We start from the raw sequence: 22,014 nt of genomic DNA, 5'->3' as shown, positions 1-22,014 counted from the left end.
GTTCTGCGTTCTGCGTTCTGCCCTGCTGCGCCCCTTCCCAAAGCAGAAAACTAGATTAAAGTGATTCTTACGTTTTAAATATGGATTGTTTTTTGTTTTTTTACAAAAACACATATGATCGCTAAAGGAGGCTTTTACAGACCACCACGGAGACATGTGAGACACTTTTCTATTATAGATCGATGTATTTTCAGTCTATGCTTTTCTTGCAATGCCAGAATTGATTTAATATAACTCCGATTGCATTCGTCTGAAAGAAGGAAGTCATATACACCTAAGATGCATGAAGGGTGAGTAAATAAAACGCTATTGTTGGTCCTATCGTCAGCATGCCTACATGATATTATCATTATTGTGCTAATGTATTTAATCATTTGCATGCCTGAAAACCATAAGGCTAGTGAAGCTATCTACACTGTATGATGAATAAATCTCTTACCACACACTGCACGTCTACGGCACGACTCCGACGTGTCCACGGATGATCACTATAGTCAATGCTCGTGTTTACATCAGCCGCAGATCTGCATGTGTTTTGGACCCTCTGTACAACACACGTGAACGGCGCGGCTTCAGCATGGATACCGGAGCAGTACGCGGACACTTTAGTTAAAGCTGCATTTAAACGAGCCGACCTACGGCTCGCAGTAGCATCCCATAAGCGGCTGTCCAAAGTACATAGGTAGTTAGGCGAATCCCCCACCCGCCACCGAATTGAATTCCAGTAGGCGGGACTTACGTTGTGACATAATAACCTCCAGAAAACAAACGCTGTAGTCCAAACGAGTCGTTCGTTGTAGTTCTTGAAAAGGGATTTTTAAAAAACTAAATATTTCCGTTTGGAGTGGACTTTGAGATTTGTAACTTTGTAGATGTTTTTTATGCCCAAACATACACACCACACACTGGCTAAAGTTCAAAAAGTGAAAAAGCATAATAGGACCCCTTTAAAGGAGTAGTTCACTTCCAGAACAAAAACGTACAGATAGTGTACTCACCCCCTTGTCATCCAAGATGTTCATGTCTTTCTTTCTTTAGTTGTAAAGAAATTATGTTTTTTGAGGAAAACAATTCGGGATTTTGCTCCATACAGTGGAGTTCTATGGTACCCCTGAGTTTGAACTTCCAAAATGCAGTTTAAATGCAGCTTCAACGGGCTCTATACTATACCAGTCACAGAAAAGGGTCTTATCTAACAAAACAAGCTGCAAAATTGTCCTACATCGCTGCAGAAGTACTGACCCAGTGTTTACAAAGTGAACATGCAAAGAAGGTCAAACGGCCTTTACAAAAAAGGGTGAAACAGCAATGTAGGAGGATTTTGAAGTTGGAGGAGAAAATGAGATGGGAGTTTTTCGACATACCCTAACTGTCTTGAAACAGAGTTCATGCAGAGTTGGACAAGACGAGCATTTGAGGTTAAAAAAAGTACATAAATTGTAAGAAAAAATTAGAAAAAATGTTTTTTAGAAAATCGTTTCACTAAATATGACCCTTCTTCCTCGGCTGGGATCGTTTAGAGCCTTTTGAAACTGCATTTTGGAAGTTCAAACCCGCGGGCACCATAATAGTCCATTTTATGGAGAAAAAACCCGAAATGTTTTCTTCAAAAAACATAATTTCTTTACGACTGAAGAAAGAAAGACATGAACATTTTGGATGACAAGGGGGTGAGTACAGTATCTGTAAATTTTTGCTTTGGAAGTGAGCTGCTCCTTTAAGTTCACATACTTGTATCTCAGAAAAACAATGCTACAGTCTACATTCTACTTTGAAAATGTGCATTCCGTGTCAGAATGTCTGTTTTTGTTTTGGTCTGTGTGATTCCACCCACTAACGCAGCCATGGATCTGAGCAAACAATCTGGGTCAGAGATCACACATTCTACTTGACCTAAAAAGCCCCAGAATCCAACTGAATAGCTTTATGACCAGAGGCATATTAAAACGTGGACAAATTTACAAAAACAGTATTTTAGATTTTGCCCTACCCATTTCAACTGCTAGCTATCAATACTGCATCTTTCAAAAAAAAAAAAATAAAATAAAATAAATAAATAAATGACATTTTGATATAGTTTCTTTACTTTAGATTAATAGTGCTGGGTAAAATACAAAATGTAGCTCATTACTGATTGCAGATTACACTTTGAAAATTGTAGTTAGTAATGTAATCTAGGTTACTCATAATAGGTCATGTATTCTGACTACTTTTTTGATTACTTTTTGATTACTTTTTTTACACTTTTTACAACTTGTTTTACACTTACAGTTAAACATACTATATTAATATAAAAGCAAAGATAAAGACAATATATTCTTTTTTTATATCAACATCATACGGTGCAAACTTATGATGTTGATTACATTACATTTACTTACATTACATTAGGGTTTCCCAAAATAGTTTTTTGAGATGAGAGGAAGCTAATAATTAATTAAATCATAAAAAGCAAAATAAAAATAAATTATTTTAATACTTGAACACTAAAAACTAAAAATATATATATTTTTTTGTTTACCTGCCTATAGTCAAAGTTAAAAGCAATGACACAGTAGGATTTTTAGAGAGTAAAATGTATGAGAGAGAGAGAGTAAAAGATATAGGAAGAATCTATAAAATATGAATCATTTACTGCCATTGGTGTGAACAACTGATCCATAAAAAGTAACTATAATCTGATCATGAGCATTTTAAAAATGTAATATACTCCAATTACGAGTACTATATTTTTGGAATCTGATTATGTAATCCAGATTACGTGTAATCAGTTACTATCCAGCGCTGTAGATTATGCATGTGAAAACTGGTCTGTTTAAAAAAACTTACATTTGCACCATTGTTGTCAAGGCTGGGAGACTTGTTTATACCAACTTCCTTAAGACTGGTTTAAAGCTGTTTATATCCAGCAGGGTTATTGTTGCTGATAAATTAGTGGGAGATTAGCCAGATCTACAAAATGTAATGCTCAAAATGGCATCCTAAAAGAGCCTCTTTTTTTTTTCTTCTTTTTTTTTTTGCTCTAATGCGTGCATTACCAAAGAAACAAAACAAAAAAACATCATGTGTTTTTAATTGTCTAATCTTCCAGTTAAACTATCTAAAATTCATTGAAACAAGATTAATTTACAAGAGAAGCAGCACTGCATAAGATATTAAGATTTAATAAGAATTATTAAGACTTGTTGTCAAGTCAGAACAAGTTAACAAGTCTTAATATCTAATGTAGTGGTGAAAATGATTTTCAGATATTTTTTACTGAAAAAGAGACTGGAAAAGAGTTAAAATATTTAAAATATATTTTGGTGTGCACATGAACTGGGCTTGCCTGAAAAAATGATTTGAGTTTAAAAAGCATAATACTGTACATTATCTTATACCATTGCCTGATATATATATATATATTTTTTAATATTTTATTGAAGCACAGTTTCAACAAACAACAGAGATTTCAGCCTTTCCCCATTCAAGCTGATAGGAGCTCAAATGGCCCAGGGGCGTTGCAAATATAGCCTCAGAATGGACTGATTTACCTTAAAGGAACTTCATCGCTGAAGTTGGCAAAAACCAACAAGCTTCTCAAACTGAAGAACTGTCAAGCCATTGTCATTCTCGGATCTGATCCAGGCCTTTTTTTTCTGCAAATGCAGTTGTTATGGTCATTGTGTAAACGAGCGTTTTTCTGAGGTCTTAAAACCACATGACATAAATGAAGAAAACAAGAAGAGAACAGTCTGTACTTACTGAATTTAAATCATTTTCTCACTTAAATATAAATATACTTTATGCTTTAACACAGTCTCTCTGGTTAAGCTAGTTAAGTAGCGAGGTCGGGACACATGCTCACTGGCATCCCATGGTGGAATCGGTGTCCAAAACACAGCATATTTAAGCAGGTCTTTCCAACAGGGGTGTCATCATTGTTTTAATATGGTGATGATGGGCTTTGTTAAAAATAACTGCAAATAACCACAGCGGGTTGCCAGTCGTTCATGACAGTTTAATTAAATTTCACCCACGGTCCAATAAATGCAGGCAGAGGCTTGAGGGTAGACCACCATACATCCTCAAACAAAAGCCAGAACAGCACCGTTTGTTTGCATGCTGGCAGACGACAAGAGGTCCGCACGGCTGCAAAGCAAAAATTGAGAGTTATTAATGACTGACAGTGCGTGGCGGTCCGCTGCCAGTATGATAAACAGTGCTCTGTGTTGCTGTTTTTATATCACATATTATATCAGGCCATTACTACACTCAGTGGTCTGCAAAGCTCATTAATCCGCCTTGTCTCAGAGGTGTCACTGCAAACCAGCGTCCTTTTTAGAGACTCGCCCTGGTGGCCGTAAATCTGCACCTAAGATGTGGAATCCTCATACCATCACAATCCAATGCATCATCATCATCAGGCCGTGTCAATGACTGAGTTGTCTTCATCATAACCAAGGACCACAAGGGGGAATCGGGGTTGCGAGTACTTTATCCTTGTGTACTTTATTCTAACTGCTGTACTGAAGAGTATTGATCTGAGTGACCTAAGAGGTCAAGCTTTGGCTGGTTAGTATGGTGTAATTCGGCCTCTCTAATCTTTCTCTATTGATGGCCATACAAAACGATCTAGATTTTGTTATTGTGGATGCTTTAGTCTTTTGAAATGGACCTACACTACTGCTAAGCTTGAAATATATATATATATATATATATATATATATATATATATATATATATATATATATACTGTGTGCATAATTATTAGGCACAGGGGCGTAGATTTTGGGTGGATGGAGGGGATGTGTCCCCACCAATATCCTCCAACCATTGAAATGTCCCCACCAATAATTTAATCCACTTTAAAAAAAAAAAAATTGCGCTGTCAACATCACGTTCTCCCCTTGAGTCCTCCCGCCCCCAAAACACATATGAATATTTTGATTGGCTGTGCCTTTCGCTGCTATCATGTGAGAGAATGGGGGGGCTTGGGGGCTGGGTGGAGTCATAGGTCCCCACCAATGTCCAGAGCAAATCTACGCCCTTGATTAGGCATGTTGATATTGTGGTCATATTTTTTTTCCAAGCACATTTGACCAATTACAAACCACATCAATCTTAATAACTACTATTCATTTTGTATTTAAATATTTATAAGTGATATATAATTGTCCATGAAGGCTGGAAGTGAAAAAGTCCTTATATTCAGGTGTGCAGAATTATTAGGCACATTTTCTTTTCGGATAAAATGAGCCAAAAAAGAGATTTACCTCAGACTGAAAAGTCAAAAACTATTAACTGCCCATGAGAAGATGCAATACTAATGCAATACTGGAATTTGCAAAGTTAAGGCATGACCACCGGACAGAAAAACTCTCCTTGCGTCTGCATTGTCAGATTTTTTCCAGGCTAGCTACAACACAAAATAAACATGGATAAAGGTTAGGTATGTTAAAAGAAAGAGTACAGTACAACTTACTGGAATTCTTATCCTGTCTCATGTAATCGTTCAACCAGCGTTTTATCCGCGGAAAAATGTCAATATAACAGCAATGCCATGAAATGTCATATTTACCTCATAAAAAACATATTCGATGACTATAAACTCGTTAGCCAGCTAGAAAAATGAACTCTAGAGAGGAGCATTTTGCTAAATGTATACACCATATAATGTATTTGTTAATGTTTACTGTTCTTCAATATTTATCTTTGAATAAATTGTTTTAATCAGTTTTTGTACCATAATTATATAAAAAAAATTGGAGTAGAAATATAATTATGTAACGTTAATTGAAACTTTATTGTTGTAAAAAACTTCATTGAGTGTAATTTGTGTTTGTTTTCAAATCAGTTAATTTTAACATTATAATATTATAGTAATATTAGTAGTATATGTACCAACATTGTCTATTTTACAGCATTAGTTGAGAGAATTTTTTTCCTTGAGAAAATTTCTCATTTACTGTACCTGATATATATCCTAAATAATTGATATTGGATTAAATGAAAACGAATATAATCGCAAGCCTGTGAATCACAATAGAATCGAATTGTGAAATTTGTGTCAAAACATAGTATTGTTTCAACAATAGTTTTAATCTTCTTAATACAGCTAGGGTGAGCGTAAGTTTAAAACAAAACTTATTCTTAAAAAACACAAAAAATCTTAATTATTCAGAACCTTTGCCCTGTAGTATATATATATTTTCCCCATAATCTGCTGCTTTTGACATCACAGCTCCGGATAGTCCCTACTAGTAAAGTGTTTGGGAGGCAGTGCCCATGAGGAAAAGTTCAAATTGCAAGCTTCCAGGGGGTCCCATGCTATTCGAGCAGTTCCTTTGAGATGAATTCTGACGGATACCTCCCTCCAGGTATTACAGGCCTCCCAAGACTCACCAAAGAGAGTTTCCAAATAGCAATTTGTTTGCAAATGCAACATGTGTCTTAGCTCCATTACACTGCCACCCTACTGTCTAGGGTTTGCAAGACAGGGTGAACCGTCGAGACTTTTCACCCAGCTGTGGTCCTTTCAAACTGTCTAACAGTGACAGGCTTGACAGTGTGCACCAATATAGAGCCTCTAGCTGCTCTGACTGAAGTGTAGGAGGGAAGAAGTCGTCTTTCATTTTCTTCAGGTCGTGGCAGTTCGCTGAGAGAGAACACATTGTAATACCCGCTTAAGGCCAATTATCCAAGCTCTCCTCCAATGAATCTGACATTGTTTGAAAAGATCAGTGTGTTATTGTCATCAGTGTGACAGATTTATTGTTGCATTGTTCCATGTTCATAACCTTTTTTTATAACAGTTGATTTTTCAAAGATTTTTGCACTTTGATTGTCCTGTGAATTTAAAGGGATAGTTCACGTAAAAATGAAAATTCTGTCATTAATTCTCACCCTCATTTTGTTCATCTTCGGAACACAAATTAAGATATTTCTGATGAAATCCAAGAGCTTTCTGACCCTGCATAGACAGCAATGGTACTACCATGTTTAAGGCCCAGAAAGGTAGTAAGAACATCAATAAAATCATAATTTTAAGAACCTACGAGAATATCTTTTGTGTGCACGAAAACAAAAACAATGGCTTTAATCAACAATTCCATGCATTCTTATATTTTTATTTAGAATTGCTTCTTGATTAGCTGCCATTTCTTGATGCTGCTTCCCATTCCGATTTAATCCAAGAGGGTTTATCAGATTTTCTCAAAGGTCTCTTCTCTGGGGAAATCGCTAATTAAAGTTGGACCACCTAGCTAGGACCTCCCTAGTCATTGTGACCAGATAGTGACACAGAACTCTTTGGCTAAATGAGTCCAGTTGCCCTTGATGTGTCAGCTCGAGCCAGACATTGCTATTTCTTTTCACTTTGATTTATTTGATGAAGTTGTCTTTTGCCTCACAACTCAATTGCCCGAGAGCTGGAGCCTCTCTGCCTGTTTAGAGCCGCAATCCGGCAGCTTGTAAATCAGAATTCGCAACTACCCTCTCATACTCGCTCACACTTACACTCTCTCACTCATCCGAAGAAGAGAAGCCCCCACGGGACAGTCGGTAGGACTGATTAAGACAGGCAAGAATTTGATTCTGGTTGCTTTATTCCTCTTGAGAGTGGCTCCAGGATATTAATCTGGCCAGTGTTTCTTATGAGGACTTGCTACAGGCTCTTGAGCACTTTATTGTGGAATTACGTTTTGTTCTCAATCACGCTACCTAAGTGCTTGAGGAAGTCTTTGCAGCAATTTGAACAAGCATCTGTGTCCTTTCAACATTTATTTTTTTTATTTTTTATTCTCAAGCATCCTGAGCCGTCTATCGTTTCTGTTTTGTTAAACATAATGAAATATGACAACAAGGTGCTTGTTATTGACATGCAAGTTCTCAGAATTTTTTTTTTCCTAATGATTATTTTTGTCTTGTTTCCATGCAAAAATGTAAACATCCTTACAGCAAGGTAAGTAAACATATTGAATGCTTGTCGTTCCAAACACGTAAGACCTTCGTTCATGTTCAGAACACAAATAACAATATTTTTGATGAAATCCAACTGCTTTTTGAATGTGCATAGACAGCAACTATCACGTTCAAGGCCTAGAAATGTAGTAAGGACATTGTTAAAATAGTCCATGTGACATCAGTGGTTTAACCGTAATTTTATAAAGCTATGAGAATATTTTTGTCAGTTGCGTTGCTGCTTGGATTTCATTAAAAAAACTCCTTATTTGTGTTTAAAAATAAACAAAGGTCTTACGGATTTGAAACGACATGAGGGTGAGTAATTATTGACAGAATTTTCATTTTTGGGTAAATGATCTCTTTTGTTTTTTTAGAAAAAAATATTTGCGTAATATCTTATGCAATTCAGTTTTTCTTGTGAAATAAATGTATATAGTTTTAAGGATGTTTTAGTACTATTACTAGCAAACAAGACAAATTGACTCATTAAGAAAGTAGCTTTTGCAGATACAACAGATTCTCTTTCCAACCAAACTAAATTTTGAATTTTATTAGTTGGCACAACAAATCAAGGCAGATGCGCATGGGTTTGAGCATAATGCCCCCATCTACAGCATTCCCCATCGCTACGGATGAAATATGCGGCTTTAGAAGCTTCCACCTTGAGTTTTGTTTCTATGGCAACTCTATTCTGTCCTTAGATAAAAGACCCATTATGATGTTTTGCAGAGGATTGGAGAAAAGTGAGTGTTTTTTCTATGATTTTTCTTGTTAAAGGCCTGACAGTGTGCACAGTGCCCTGCAGGTAGTGTCTTGACTTGGCCTGTTCACAGCTGACCACAGACTCTAATGTGATATGGGCACATCTCCTGTGTGCCACTCATCGAAAGAGCACCAATTTGTCTCCACGTACTGTGAAAACACTCGGCTTCAGCCTACTTCCCACGTACCGCTGAGGGTTGACAATTTTTTGACGTAGCTCTCATGTATACAGGTCGACAAGATTCAATTTCCCGTGTACATAGATATACAGGATTCAATTTTAGTTCCTGAAATACTGTTTTCCGTTGCAGCTGGATCTGTAGAGACCAACAAGTGTCGATGAAATTGCTTCAGAGAAATATTTTCACTTTGCCTGAGCTTTTAGATACCTGACATGCACATATATACAGATCATTTCGTGTTTATATGTTTTAAGACTTGTCTAAGCTTGAATAATTGGCAGTCTACGGATGTCTCTTTGCCTGAAAGCTGGTATATGTAGGCATATTCTTTTTCCTCATCTAGCATTAATTTATTGAATTAATCAAGTAAGGTGCTGAATGAAGCCAGACAGAGTAATAATAATAAAGCATTGATTTCTGGCACAGCACTGCTGTCTGAAACTCATTTTATGTTTTATATAGTGATTATGTTTGTGCTGTGTTAGGCTTTTCTGACTTTTTTTGTTCAGTATGTACATAGTTATTTATCATTTGTTGCTTCAGAGACATTTTGATAACTTTTTTAGTTTTTTAATATTTATATATCCTTTTGTTTGCATTACATGATCATCTTAGCAGTGTTTGTTAGTTAACAACACAGGATACATGAGAGTTTGTTTTGGTCAGGAATGTCATGAAAGTGTTGCCAAACAATTTAGATTCTGCTTAAGTAAAATTCAAGTTTCTATTTCTGTGTTCTTCTGTCAACCATATGATAAATCTCCTCAAATCCTTCTGTTATAGGGGCCATTTTTGATGAGTCTGCCAAAAAGGATGATGAGGTGTTTCGCATGGCGGTGGCAGATCTCAACCTCAACAACGAGATCCTGGAGACAGAGAAGATCACTGTGTCCGTGGAGTTTGTGGATGGAAACAACCCTTTCCAAGCAGTGCAGGAAGGTACGTGATTTGAGTATTTAAATCTGTTTCAGAACATACTCTTGCACCTTTCTTGAATCATCCCTTTTAAAATGTGAGCCTCATATGAGTAGTGATGCCAAAAATGCCTATAATCTTATATGTGCCCTTTAAATTTAAGTTAAATGATAGTTTGAAGGGAACAAGGCAAGTTGGGTAGCTGGATGGATGAATGGATAGATGAATTGATCAGTAGGTGGATATTTAGATTAAATTGAATACATCAGATAGGTAGATTGGTTGATAGTTCAGTGGCAGATAGATAGATATGTACTAGTAAGAGCTTGATTAGCTGGTTCAGGTGTGTCTAATTGGGGTTGGTGCTAAAGTCTGCAGGACAGAGTTTAACTGGGTTAGATAAACTGGTGGGTGAGGGGTTGAGGGGTGAATACATAGGTACCTTAGGTGAGATAGATCAGTGAGTGTGTATCTAGAAAGGTTAGATAGGTGGGTGGATAGATACTGTACATACAGTTTTTAGACTGCAGTGCAACATATATAAAAATAGATCATACACATGAGCTGGTGGGTACTAAAATGTTGTAAACAGAGCAAATGTAAAGCAGTTGTTGAGACAAACAGTTGTAGGCAGAGGAGTCAAAACAAGTCAATGTTTCATGCACACAGCGGAAGAATCGTGGAGTCTTATGGCAGTAGGCAGGAATGACCTTCAGTGGCACCCTCTGTTACACCGTGGATGGATCACTCTGTTGTTGAATGCACTCTTCATTTCAGCAAACATGCCTTGGAGAGAGTGGGAGACATTGTTCATGACGTTCATTAAGTCAGACACCATTCTGCTCTGAGCCACTACCTCCAGAGAGTCAAATAATGTTTGCATAAGACAAAATACACGAATAGCCCGCATTTGTTTACTTGCTGATAAAAAAATATACATATTAAGATGTAAATAGCTTGGTTGAACCTATGAAGGGACTTAAAGGGTAAGTATGGCTAAATTAGATGCCTGTTTTAATCATTAGAATAAAGTCTTGCCTCACTCCTCCACTTTATATGCTCGCTCGGCCTGACGTTATGCAATTGTCTGGATCCAACACTTTTGTAGCATTCGAAGGTCAGCATTATCTCTAATATTTGATTTAAGATCAGTGGAATGATCTAATAATACCATGATGCTGTGGTTTCCACAAATTAGTGCTGTTAGTTCTTGGAGCTGGGCCATTTTCTGTTATCCTGCAAGAAAAGAGGACAGGTACAAGGCCCTTGGAACGCTGCCATTCATGCATCAGCAGGTTCACTGTGCTCTATACAACTGCAGAGTTCAGTTAACTAGCACTTAATCTAACTTTGGCATCTTCCTTTGTATCTCCCTCTCTGCAATAATAAAGTTTTATATGTTTGTTCCTATTTGTTCCAAGGTTTTTGCCAACCTGTTTCGCTAAATTTAACAATGATGCAATAATGGATTGATCTGTTAAATTGTTTCGAAGAGACCAAGAACTAAACTCGAGACAATGTGTGCCACTTTACACAAGGGGGAAATCACTAAGTAGGGATTATGTTGGTACATTGTTTATTTGCATGCGCTGTCTGCGTTGTTTTGGCAGAAGATTCACTAAAGGATAGATAATAGTGCGAAAAGCCTAAAAATTAGTACTGAGTGCTATTTGTGCAGCACAGCTCTCCAGGTTGTGGAGGATCTAAATAGCATCATTAAAATGTGCTCGACTACACCGTGCATGGATATATGTCTCATCATGATGTTTATCACCATTATTCGATCATCATTTTGATGAATTACTGCTGCCATGATCAACGGAAAATATGCACAAACACCTCTTTTCAATAAAAGTCTGTTTACCGGCTGCTTAGCATGGGCGGTAATAGCGCAACAATAATTGGACTAGGCAAATGGCACTGACTGAGCCATGTTTGTGCTGAGAAGAATGACAATGGCAGTATAAATAGAGGCTAGTTAAGTTGGACTGCGGGTGGTTAGTGTGTTAGATGAAGGTTTATGAGCTAAAATGCTGTACACAACAGAGGCGCAGCTGTTTAGATTGTAAGTGACTAATGTTGTCTATCACATTTTGTATTTTTTCTTCATTTTGTAAAGTTTCTTGCATTTAACGATAAAAAAATAATACATAAAACATCTTATTAGGTAACATCCCCTGTTTATGCTAATGTAAACATGCCTGACATTTTTCTGACTCTCATTCTTCTCATTTAATTGTCTGTGATACTGTTGCGCCGGTTGGCAAGCATCTCATCCTTTTGTTCTCCTTCGCGGATGAATTCAGCGGCGCTGTCATCCTTTTAGCCGCGTGGAGTTTTAGAGGTGAAAGGGAGAGTGGGACGTGTTGTAGTTGACCCCTGTCATCTAATGGAGAGGCCTGCATTAGCTAACTACACCCTCAGCTCTTGATGGTTCTTCTCACTCACAGACAGCGCTCCTCTTCTCCATTTGCCATCCTTTCTTTTGTTTGCTGGAAGATTCTCAGTGAGGGAATCTAATTACAGGTGCACATGTGTTATGGTTCAGCTTGAGCGCAGACGATTCGGCTTCTTATGGATGTATGATTCTGGACCTCGTTATGTATACCTCATTTGTTTAAACATCTGTTTATCTTCTCAAAGTCAGCTTCCTGTTATGTGATTAGATGAAACGCATCCAGAAAAGCTTGTCTCTCATGTACAATCTGTTCTAGCTTGGAACTTTTTAACAGGCTAAGAGATAAAAACAACTTTTGTCGTAAAATAAGCCCAGGATTTGACAGATTTAATAGACTCTCTAATGCGTAGATCAAACTCACAGTGCATCTGTTTCCTATAGTTCTTGATTAATACATGTAAATGAGGCAGGATTCGAAGAATGCACATTAATGGAGATCAGCATTCGCACATGCTGCTACTCGCAGTGACTGTTGAGAAACTTTGCAATTTCTGGTGAGAGTTAAAGTAACTGTCGCAAAGTTGCACAGAATTTATGCAAATGAGCAGCGACAATAAATGGGAGTGCAGTCAGAGGCCTGCAAAAGTAGCAAACAGTTGATCGAATTGGCAGCCACAGACTGCCAAATCCTGGTGGTGGTGGTAATTTTTTTTTTTTTTTTTTAATATTTTCTTTCTTTTTACATATATTAATAAAAAAATTAAAAATGAAGAATAATAAAAAAAGAATAATCTACTAAATATGCAATTAATATTTTCTGATAAATGGAATAGATTTATATCTAAAAAATGTTTTTTTCATTTATTTATTTAGTTTGGCACACTTCTGGGTTTGTTGATATAGTTATGGTTTAGGGGTGGCCAATATGACCAAAATCGTACATCACGATATATGTACATCACAAAGTATGAATTACGATGTATATCACAATATAGTTACTATTGCTTTAAATAAGGTCTTTATGATATCACACTTTATGGTATCATTTTTAATACCATTCAGTAACTTTCTGATACTACAACAATGTTTTAGTGCCATGTTAAAAAAATTTTTACAGGTTATATTTCGAGAATAAAGTTGAAAGTCTTTGAGTATAAAGTTGAAAAGGTTCGAGAATGAAGTCGAAATGTTTTGAGAATAAAGTTGAAAAGTTTTGAGAATAAAGTTGTAATTTCGAGAATAAAGTCGTAATTTCGAGAATAAAGTCAATGTTTTGAGAATAAAGTCAAAAAGTTTCGAAAATAAAGTCAAAATTACAAGAATAAAAAAAAATCGAGAACAAAGTCTAAATGTTTTGTAAATAAAGTTGAAAAGTTTTGAGAATAAAGTTGAAATTTCGAGAATAAAGTCGAAATGTTTCAAGAATAAAGTCGAAATTACGAGAATTAAATCGTAGCAATTAAAGTTATAATATTTTGAGAATATAGCCTGCACATGCAAATGGCCCTGATTGGAAGCACCGGGGGAAGTTGCCAGAATTTATTTAAATATATGTGGGATTATTAGCAGAAATCATACCATGTGTTATATTCGCAGGGACAGTATGCTTGGAAATAATATTTCACATGTTTGATTGCATTCATTAGGCCTATTTGTAGTGCGTTAGCCACCCAATAATAGCAATAAGCTTTGTGCTTTTGTTACTTTTAATATAAAACAAAGTCTCAGCTTTCAAAATCTGCCAGTTTTATAACAAAATAAAAAATGATGTGTCTTGCAATAATGTGACAGATCGCTGAATTCATGTCAATCAAATGTTTTTTCGATACAATAATACACTTGTTTCATAAAATTTTACTGTTTTCTTTGTGAAAATTCCACCACCTACTCCGCAAAGTGGCATTCAACCTTTTATTCCTCACATGTATTTAATTAAAAACAACAATAAAATGTTCTAAGGGGTTAAAGTGGATTCCAACTCGTTAACATAAGTTATATTGTTGTCTTTTCTGAGGTATATATGAGTGACTATTCACAAGCTGTTTTATTCACGGTATAATACAGTAAATGATTGGAAATAATATTTAATATCTTCCATTCATTAGGCTATTTGTAGCTCACCAGCCACCCAGTAATCACAATATGCTAGTGCTTTGTTGCTTTTAATATAACACAGCTCAGCTTTCGAATTTGCAGGTTATATTATGAGAAAAAAGTCAAAATATTTTGAGAATAAAGTTGAAATGCTTTAAGAATAAAGTTGAAAAGTTTCGAGAATGAAGTCAAAATGTTTGAGAATAAAGTTGAAACATTTTGAGAATAAAGTTGTAATTTCGAGAATAAAGTCAAAATATTTCGAGAATAAATTATACAGCTCACCAGCCACCCAGTAATCACAATAAGTTTGTGCTTTGTTGCTTTTAATATAACACAGCTCAGCTTTCGAATTCTGTCAGTTTTATCACAAAATACAAATTATAAATGTGTTTTTCCTCTATATTTCAAGTTTATAACACAATATAATCGTAAAGGATCATCAGAAGGAATGAAAAAAGTATAGTCTAATTTAAATTCGTAGTCTTAGATTTTTGTCATTTTCTAACATGGCACTAAAACGCCTTCGTAATATACTAATTCTAGCCTAAATAAAAAAAATACTGTTACATATGAGTTTTCTTTCTCAGCTGTTTGCTTTCACTTAGAACCTAAATGTTTATGAGGATACTTGCAAAAACGGACTTTTAGACACATACAAGTGTGTGTATTTAACCATTTATTTCAATGGCTTAGAATTAATTGTTTTTAAACCGCAATGCTTAAAAATGTATACAAACGATATGTTTTTGTGACTACGTAGCATCACAACGTCATATGAGTGTGTAACTATAATAGAGACAATAGTCGAAAATCTCTAACGGTTGACACATTCAGATAATGACTTTGCTACACACCCCTAGAATGTGTCTAGGTAAAAAAATAGGCTGAAGCGAGTAATTTACACATCAAAAAAGTGTAACCTTGTTAGCAGAGTGAAAAACTCGTTTTCTAATCTTCAGGACTGCACTGTCAAGGTTCATCCGGCCCTAAGGAGTAGAAGAGAGTAAAAAGTATTTATTTATTTAATTTTTGTGGTGCAGTATTAAGAGTCTGTATTCATTGTTTACATGTATTTTCCATTGGCCAGATTGGTCTCTCCTCCAAATGCTAGTGAAGTAAGTATGTCCATGCACATTGAGTGCTTTGTTCATGTAGTTTCCTGGGTGCTGTGGGTTTTTTAACCATCAGCGGCTTCTCTGATCTGCCAGCTAAGACTGGTAGGTTCTCTTTGAACTCGCATCAGTAATTACAGAATGCTCTTACATAGACGTATCTTGTTTTGCCCTTTCCTATGAAGCACCATCAGGCTCACTGGAGAGTATGTCTCCATGAAAGGTCAGAAGCACTGAAGGATGACTGGTCGATTGACAGGCCCTTCACATACATTTAGATTCTAAGAAAAACTGCATGTGCTTGATGCAGTATAGATTTGGTTTTATTTATTTATTTTGAAAGCCAATCCCCATAAACCAATGCTAATATGTGCATTGTGGACCTGCTAGAACATGTAATTGTAAAGAATACACACAAACCAGGACTGTAACCACTGTAGACACTGAGACAGGCACGTCCACTTAGTAGTTGATCAATATGGGCTTTTTATGGACAGATTCTTAAACGTATATCTTTGGTCCGTTTTAGTCTTGAATATTCGGTTACATTCTTTAGGCTTCCTCATAATAGCTTGTGATGTATGTACCATGAGCTTAAAAAAAAACTGTCACTATGGACACTATGGAGCTGTGAAAACACCTTTCCTGGAAACGTTACAGTGTGTCTGTCAGAAGACCTTCATATAATATTTTCACAGAACTGTGTACTGATGCTGCTTGGCGTCGTGATATTGCTGCTAAAATGCAATCTGGTCCTTTGTGATAAAACTGATGTTTTTATAATATTCTGCTCGTTTCTTACAGTATGTCATGGGTTTGACATTGTGGTGAAGGGTGGTGCATTGTGGGGAATTTTACTTTTCTTTATGAACAATAGTGACAGTGACATCTATAATGCAGGGTCAGCTTATAAATAGAAATATTCTCGCAAGAGAAAGATAAAGGGATTGATTATAATGACGAGTGAAGATCTGCAGCTGTTTAAACGCAGCAGAACATGCATTTCAGACATTTTTCATTAACAAATTCTTAAAACATTGATGGTTATTGCATCACGTCAGACTTCTTTTATAATGAGAGGGATTCTAAGGCAGATTTGCAAATTAAAAATGCATTTTAACAACCTAAAAAGGTGATGTTTGGTGTTATTAATTTTTCAGAGGTAGGTAAAGTTGTTCCAGACAACTCGTCACTGTTTTTGTTTACACGGGCTCTTTAAATTTAGCTGAGTCACGTTTTAAAAACAGCCTATCAATTATTAAATTCTTGGATTTGACACTAAATCTCGGTTGAATTGAGGCTTTTCATTATTTATGACAGATCGCAAGGTAAGCTTACTTTTTAGGCTGGTCGTCCTCTGCCTTTGGGAACTGCTGCATATTTGTTTTTATTAAGAACAATTTACTAACTTTCTTTCAGTTTTTTTTTTTTTTTAATCGTTTACTCCATAAATCAAGGTTGATAACACTTATGGGAGTTACAGCTGTTAAACTCTGCCTTAGGCTATTTCAAATGACTTTTCCAAAAAAAAAAAAAAACATTTAGTTTTGAAACATCTCAAAGTACAAAAGAGGGATTTAGACTTTGCAGGTTTTTCAAAGAAAGCCTCAAGTGTCTTAAGTTAAAACTGCATGCCGACACTGAAATAACTGTTAAAAATAAAGGTGCTTCATGATGCCATAGAAGAACCTTTTTGTCTAAATGGTTCCCTGAAGAACCTTTGTTTCACAAAAGGTTCTTTGTGCAAAAGAAGGTTCGTCAGATTATAAAAAAGGTAAGAAAGAGATGGTTCTTTAAAGAACCTTTGACTGAATAGTTCTTTGTGAAACCAAAAATGGTTCTTCTATGCCATCACTTGAAGAACCCTTTAAAGCACCTTTTTTTAAAGAGTATAGTATTGTATAAAAATTTGCATTATTTTATAATAATTTATTCATTTATTTATTTTAAATTCAAGAATTAGTTCACTCCAGAATAAAAATTTCCTGATAATTTAGTCCTATGTCATCCAAGATGTTCATGTCTTTCTTTCATTAGTCAAAAAGAAATTAAGGTTTTTGAGGAAAACATTACAGGATTTTTCTCCAAATAGTGGACTTCAGTGAGTCTCAATGGGTTGTAGGTCCAAATTGCAGTTTCAATGCAGTTTCAAAAGACTCTGCCCATTCCAAGCCGAGGATTAAGAGTCTTATCTAGCGATAATCAATCTAAATGATCTGTCATTTTCTTCTTACTTTTTAACCACAAATGCTCATCTTGCAATAGGTCTGCAAGGCACGTGCATGTCTTTACGCATTATGTAATCGTGTTGGAAAGGTTACGCATGGTTAGTTCTTCGTCTGTGTACTTTGTTTCAAAAAGGTAGGATAGAGATAGTGCAAAATGAGCATTTGTGGTAAAAATAAAAGTATATACTATTGTATTTTTTTATTTTTTTTTTGAAAATGACAGGTTGTTTTGCTGCATAAGACCCTTATTCCTGCAATTTCAACCTGTTAGCCATCACTGAAGTCCACTATATGGAGAAAAATCCTGGAATGTTTTCCTCAAAAACCTTAATTTCTTTTTGATTGAAGAAAGAAAGAACATCTTGGATGACAAACACTCTTAAAAAGGTGCTTCATGATGCCATAGAAGAACTTTTTTTGTCTTAATAGTTCCATAAAGGAACCTTTAACATCTGAAGAACCTTTCTGTTTCTGTGGCGAAAGAAGGTTCTTCACATTATAAAAATTCAAGAAAGAGATGGGTTTTAAGCTGGCTGCACACTAGACGATTTTCAAATCTTAACCGATTTTAAAACCATGGGAGACCACAGACATGAAGACAGATTTACAGATTTATAGCCTTATAATCCTCTGAACGCACACACTAGACGATTCGACCAGACCGGGAGACCACACACTTATAGGAACGATTTCAAAGTGACACAAGATCTCACTGAGACTCTTGAGATCAAACATGACTAGAGAAGAGAGAGAGAGAAAAAAAAACCTGCTTTCGTGGCATTTTAGTGGCTGTCAAGTTTTAGCTATAGAAGCATGCAAAATCCGGTAAGTGATGCTTGATGATTTTTGATATTTACAATTTGAGTTCGGGACGCTCCGTCTTGATCGGGAGCAGTTAAATAATCGTAACGACACCACACAACAGAGGATTTTTTGGACAAAAAATTGTTTCCGATAAGCTTCGAATCGGGCAGGGGTGCAAATCGGCCTTAAAATCGACTAGTGTGCAGCCAGCTTTAAGGAACCTTTGACTGAATGGTTTTTCTATGCCGTTACTATGAGAAACCTTTTAAAGCACCTTTATTTTTAAGAGTGTATGGCTGAAATAATTATCAGGAAATTTTTATTCTGGAAGTGAACTAATCCTTGAATCAGAGTTTCCTTTAAGTACATGTCCTTACCTTTTATTGTTCTCCTCATCCGGTTCTTCTATACGCACATCCTGATACTGCCTTTCATGGTCTTCACTCTCTAAATGCCCCAGTCAGTGTTTCTGAGGTAGAGCCACAATCCAATTATCCAGCCTCTAATCAATGGGGGGTGTTTCCAGCCGTGAGTCTGACATTTGTAATAAAGCGATGATATGATGGCATTCTACAGCTGACAGCTGGGTAAAACCCAGCCACTGTGTTTTGGTGGCATCTCGGAGGAACTTGGCCTTCCAAATGTGAAGTTTGGCAGTTCTTCAATGGGGGAACTGGCACTTTCAAAGTTTCCCATGAATGATGGAGGGACATTTCTTTGCGCTTTCGGAAAATGGGAAAACAGCAGCTGGCGGAACGTCTCTATTGGACATGGCAGGAGGGGTAGCCGGCTTCCTACTCCTGCTGAGAGCCGACCGTCTGAGCTGTGAGTGTGAATTTGGCTCCACTGATGGAAATGATTATTGTGCAGATTATTGTGAGAGGAGTCAAGCACTTGATGGTCTCAAACACCAGTGTTATGCAAGTTAATTGGTTTTCGGATTTAATTTGGAAAAAAATTCAGGGGTTTCAGATGAGCAGACTCAAAATACATTTGAGGAAATCATACTTACAAACTCAATACAAAGCCAATGAATGTGCGTACCAGGGCTGCAAGCTTAAAGACATAGCTCACCCAAAAATGAAATTTTGTCATCATTTACTCGCCCACATGTTGTTCCAAACCTGTTCTGTGGAACGCAAAAGAGATAAATTTGAAAAACTGTTTTGGTCCATACAACGACAATCATTGCATTTCATTGTATGAATAAAATATACTAAGTCATTCTTCAAAATTTTGTGTTTCACAAAAGAAAGAGAAAAAAAAGGAGAAAATAATCAATTGATATAATAAAGTAAAAATATAATAAAATGTGAGTTTGTGATTTTGCAGCACATTTTGAGCGCTATTCATACTGTTGACATCAGCCTGACTTGAATGCTTGCGCGTGTGTGTGCTATAACTCTCCCATGCTGTGATTGTCTAAAGCGTAGACACAGCTTTCAGTTGTCTGAAAAGAGAGGTCCAATCACCCTGGGGCTAAAGCGGTTGCCTCTTGCCTTCACTAACCAGCCTGCCTCTTTCCTTCGCTTTTTTTCTCTGCCTGTCTTTCTCTCCATACACAGCTATAGCAGAAATAATAACTCTCATTTATTTCACAGATTTCCTTCTCAACCTCAATCGCACTCTTTTCAAATCATTCCATTGGATTCTGTCACCGTAATGACACTTCTCATGCCTGATCCCCCTGAGCCGTTGTGAGAGAGAGAATTAGGTTCTCCTGACCAGACCGCCTTCACTCTGCTGGGAACCTGATTTTGCAAACTGCCGACTGGCCTTCCTTCCCCCTCCAGCACTGAAACGGAATACAAATAAGCCTGTAGTTCCCTTCATAGTGATTTGAATCACTTCGAGAATTATAATGACCTGGGCCCTTATGAAAGGTTGTATTGATTCATTAGTGCAAGTCATGCGTCTTTCCACCATGACTGCTCATGTCTTGGCTTTCAGGCACACTTTCTTATTCCTCAGTCTTTGAACCAGTTTTGGACTTGCTGAGTACCTTGTCGTAACAGGGGGAGACTGCTAAGTAGTTTTGGGCTACCTTTAATTTGACAATGCAAGACTTTTTTTTTTTTTAAAGAAATAATTCTCAATTTATTTTATTTATTGTTATTCTATACCTGAAATATACTACATTAGTTTCAGAAAAGCAGTTTCAAAAAAATAGTGTGATATTATTTTAAAGTAATTGGCTTTTATGTTATCACTACTAAATTAAATGATACAAATCTTATCTGGAAAATATTTAATTTGTATTAAGTAAAGATTAGTTTACTATTGCTTGTCATTATTAATGTTAGATGTATAAACTTGGAAAGAAACATTTTAAATTCAGTTGAAAAGTTCAAAAATACAATGTACAGGACAAAATTGTCGATTTTGTGAAGTAAAGATCATGTTCCATGAAGATATTTTGTAAATTTCCTACTGTAAATATATCAAAACTTAATTTTTGATTAGTAAAAGATGCTAAGAACTTTAAAGGCAATTTTTGCACCCTCAGATTCCTCAATTTGAAAAAAATGGACATTATGACTGGTTTTGTGGTCCAGGTTCACAAATAATACTCTGGTTGTGATCTTGTTATTTTTGAACGTTTTGTTATTTTTTCTATGATTTTTTTCTCTGATTTGTTACAAAACCAAATGAAGCAATTATGATCAAATTCTGTATGTTTTTAAAATTGCATCATTGCATTGATGATATTTAGTACTAAAATTAATAGCATAGTAGTAAACTACAAGCTTTCTTTCTTTCTTTCTTTCTTTCTTTCTTTCTTTCTTTCTTTCTTTCTTTCTTTCTTTCTTTCTTTCTTTCTTTCTTTCTTGTCATTCTATACCTTAAATATATTACATTAGTTTCAGAAAACATTGTGTGATATTATTTTAAAGGCATTTTTCCCCCTAAATTATGTAATTGGCTTTTATGTTGTCATTATACTTAATTCAATTATACAAATGTGACCCTGGACCACAAAACCAGAGATTTATACATCTGAAAGTTGAATAAATAATCTTTCCATTGATGTATGGTTTGTTAGGATAGGGCAATATTTGGCCAAGATAAAACTCTTTGAAAATCTGGAATCTGAGAGTGCAAAAAATCAAAACATTGAGAAAATCGCCTTTAAAGTTGTCCAAATTAAGTTAGGAACATTATTTACTTAATATCTTACTTACTTAATATCTTAATAAAAATCGATAATTTTCGATAATATCGATTCACAGCCCTAATTTTTGGCTATTGCTGCTTGTTATTATTAATGTTAGATGTGTAAACTTAACTACAAAACTTAATTAAAAACTCATAATAATAACCTACAAACTTTTTTTTACCAGTTTGAAAGCGCTTGAATTATCCAAACTAACCCGAGGTTAAGATATCTTAATAAAACTACTTCAAATATTGCCATTCTGTTTAACTGCCTGAATGTTCCACAACTAAAAAGTTCACATCAGATTGTACTGCATTGTTATAAGGTTAAGCATCACTCAATGAATCTCCCATTGATTTGTTCACCTCTGGAGGTCAGACATTGTCTTCGGAAGTCATGGCTGACCTTAGCTCTT

At 35.8% G+C, this 22,014-nt stretch overlaps 1 protein-coding gene across 1 annotated transcript in view; it reads left to right on the top strand.

The window, feature by feature from the left end:
• The window catches only part of grid2 (glutamate receptor, ionotropic, delta 2), a 640,517-nt gene that overhangs the window by 50,506 nt on the left and 567,997 nt on the right, over positions 1-22,014 (top strand). Inside the window, exon 2 of the mRNA XM_073819480.1 lies at positions 9,672-9,827. Coding sequence (XP_073675581.1) covers positions 9,672-9,827 — 156 coding nt within the window. The remainder of the gene's footprint in view (positions 1-9,671; positions 9,828-22,014) is intronic.

Source organism: Garra rufa, chromosome 15, assembly GCF_049309525.1.
Source record: "Garra rufa chromosome 15, GarRuf1.0, whole genome shotgun sequence".
In the NCBI taxonomy this organism is placed as follows: domain Eukaryota; kingdom Metazoa; phylum Chordata; class Actinopteri; order Cypriniformes; family Cyprinidae; genus Garra; species Garra rufa.
Note: the sequence above shows the minus strand (reverse complement) of the source record. Positions and strands in the feature narration are given on the sequence as shown.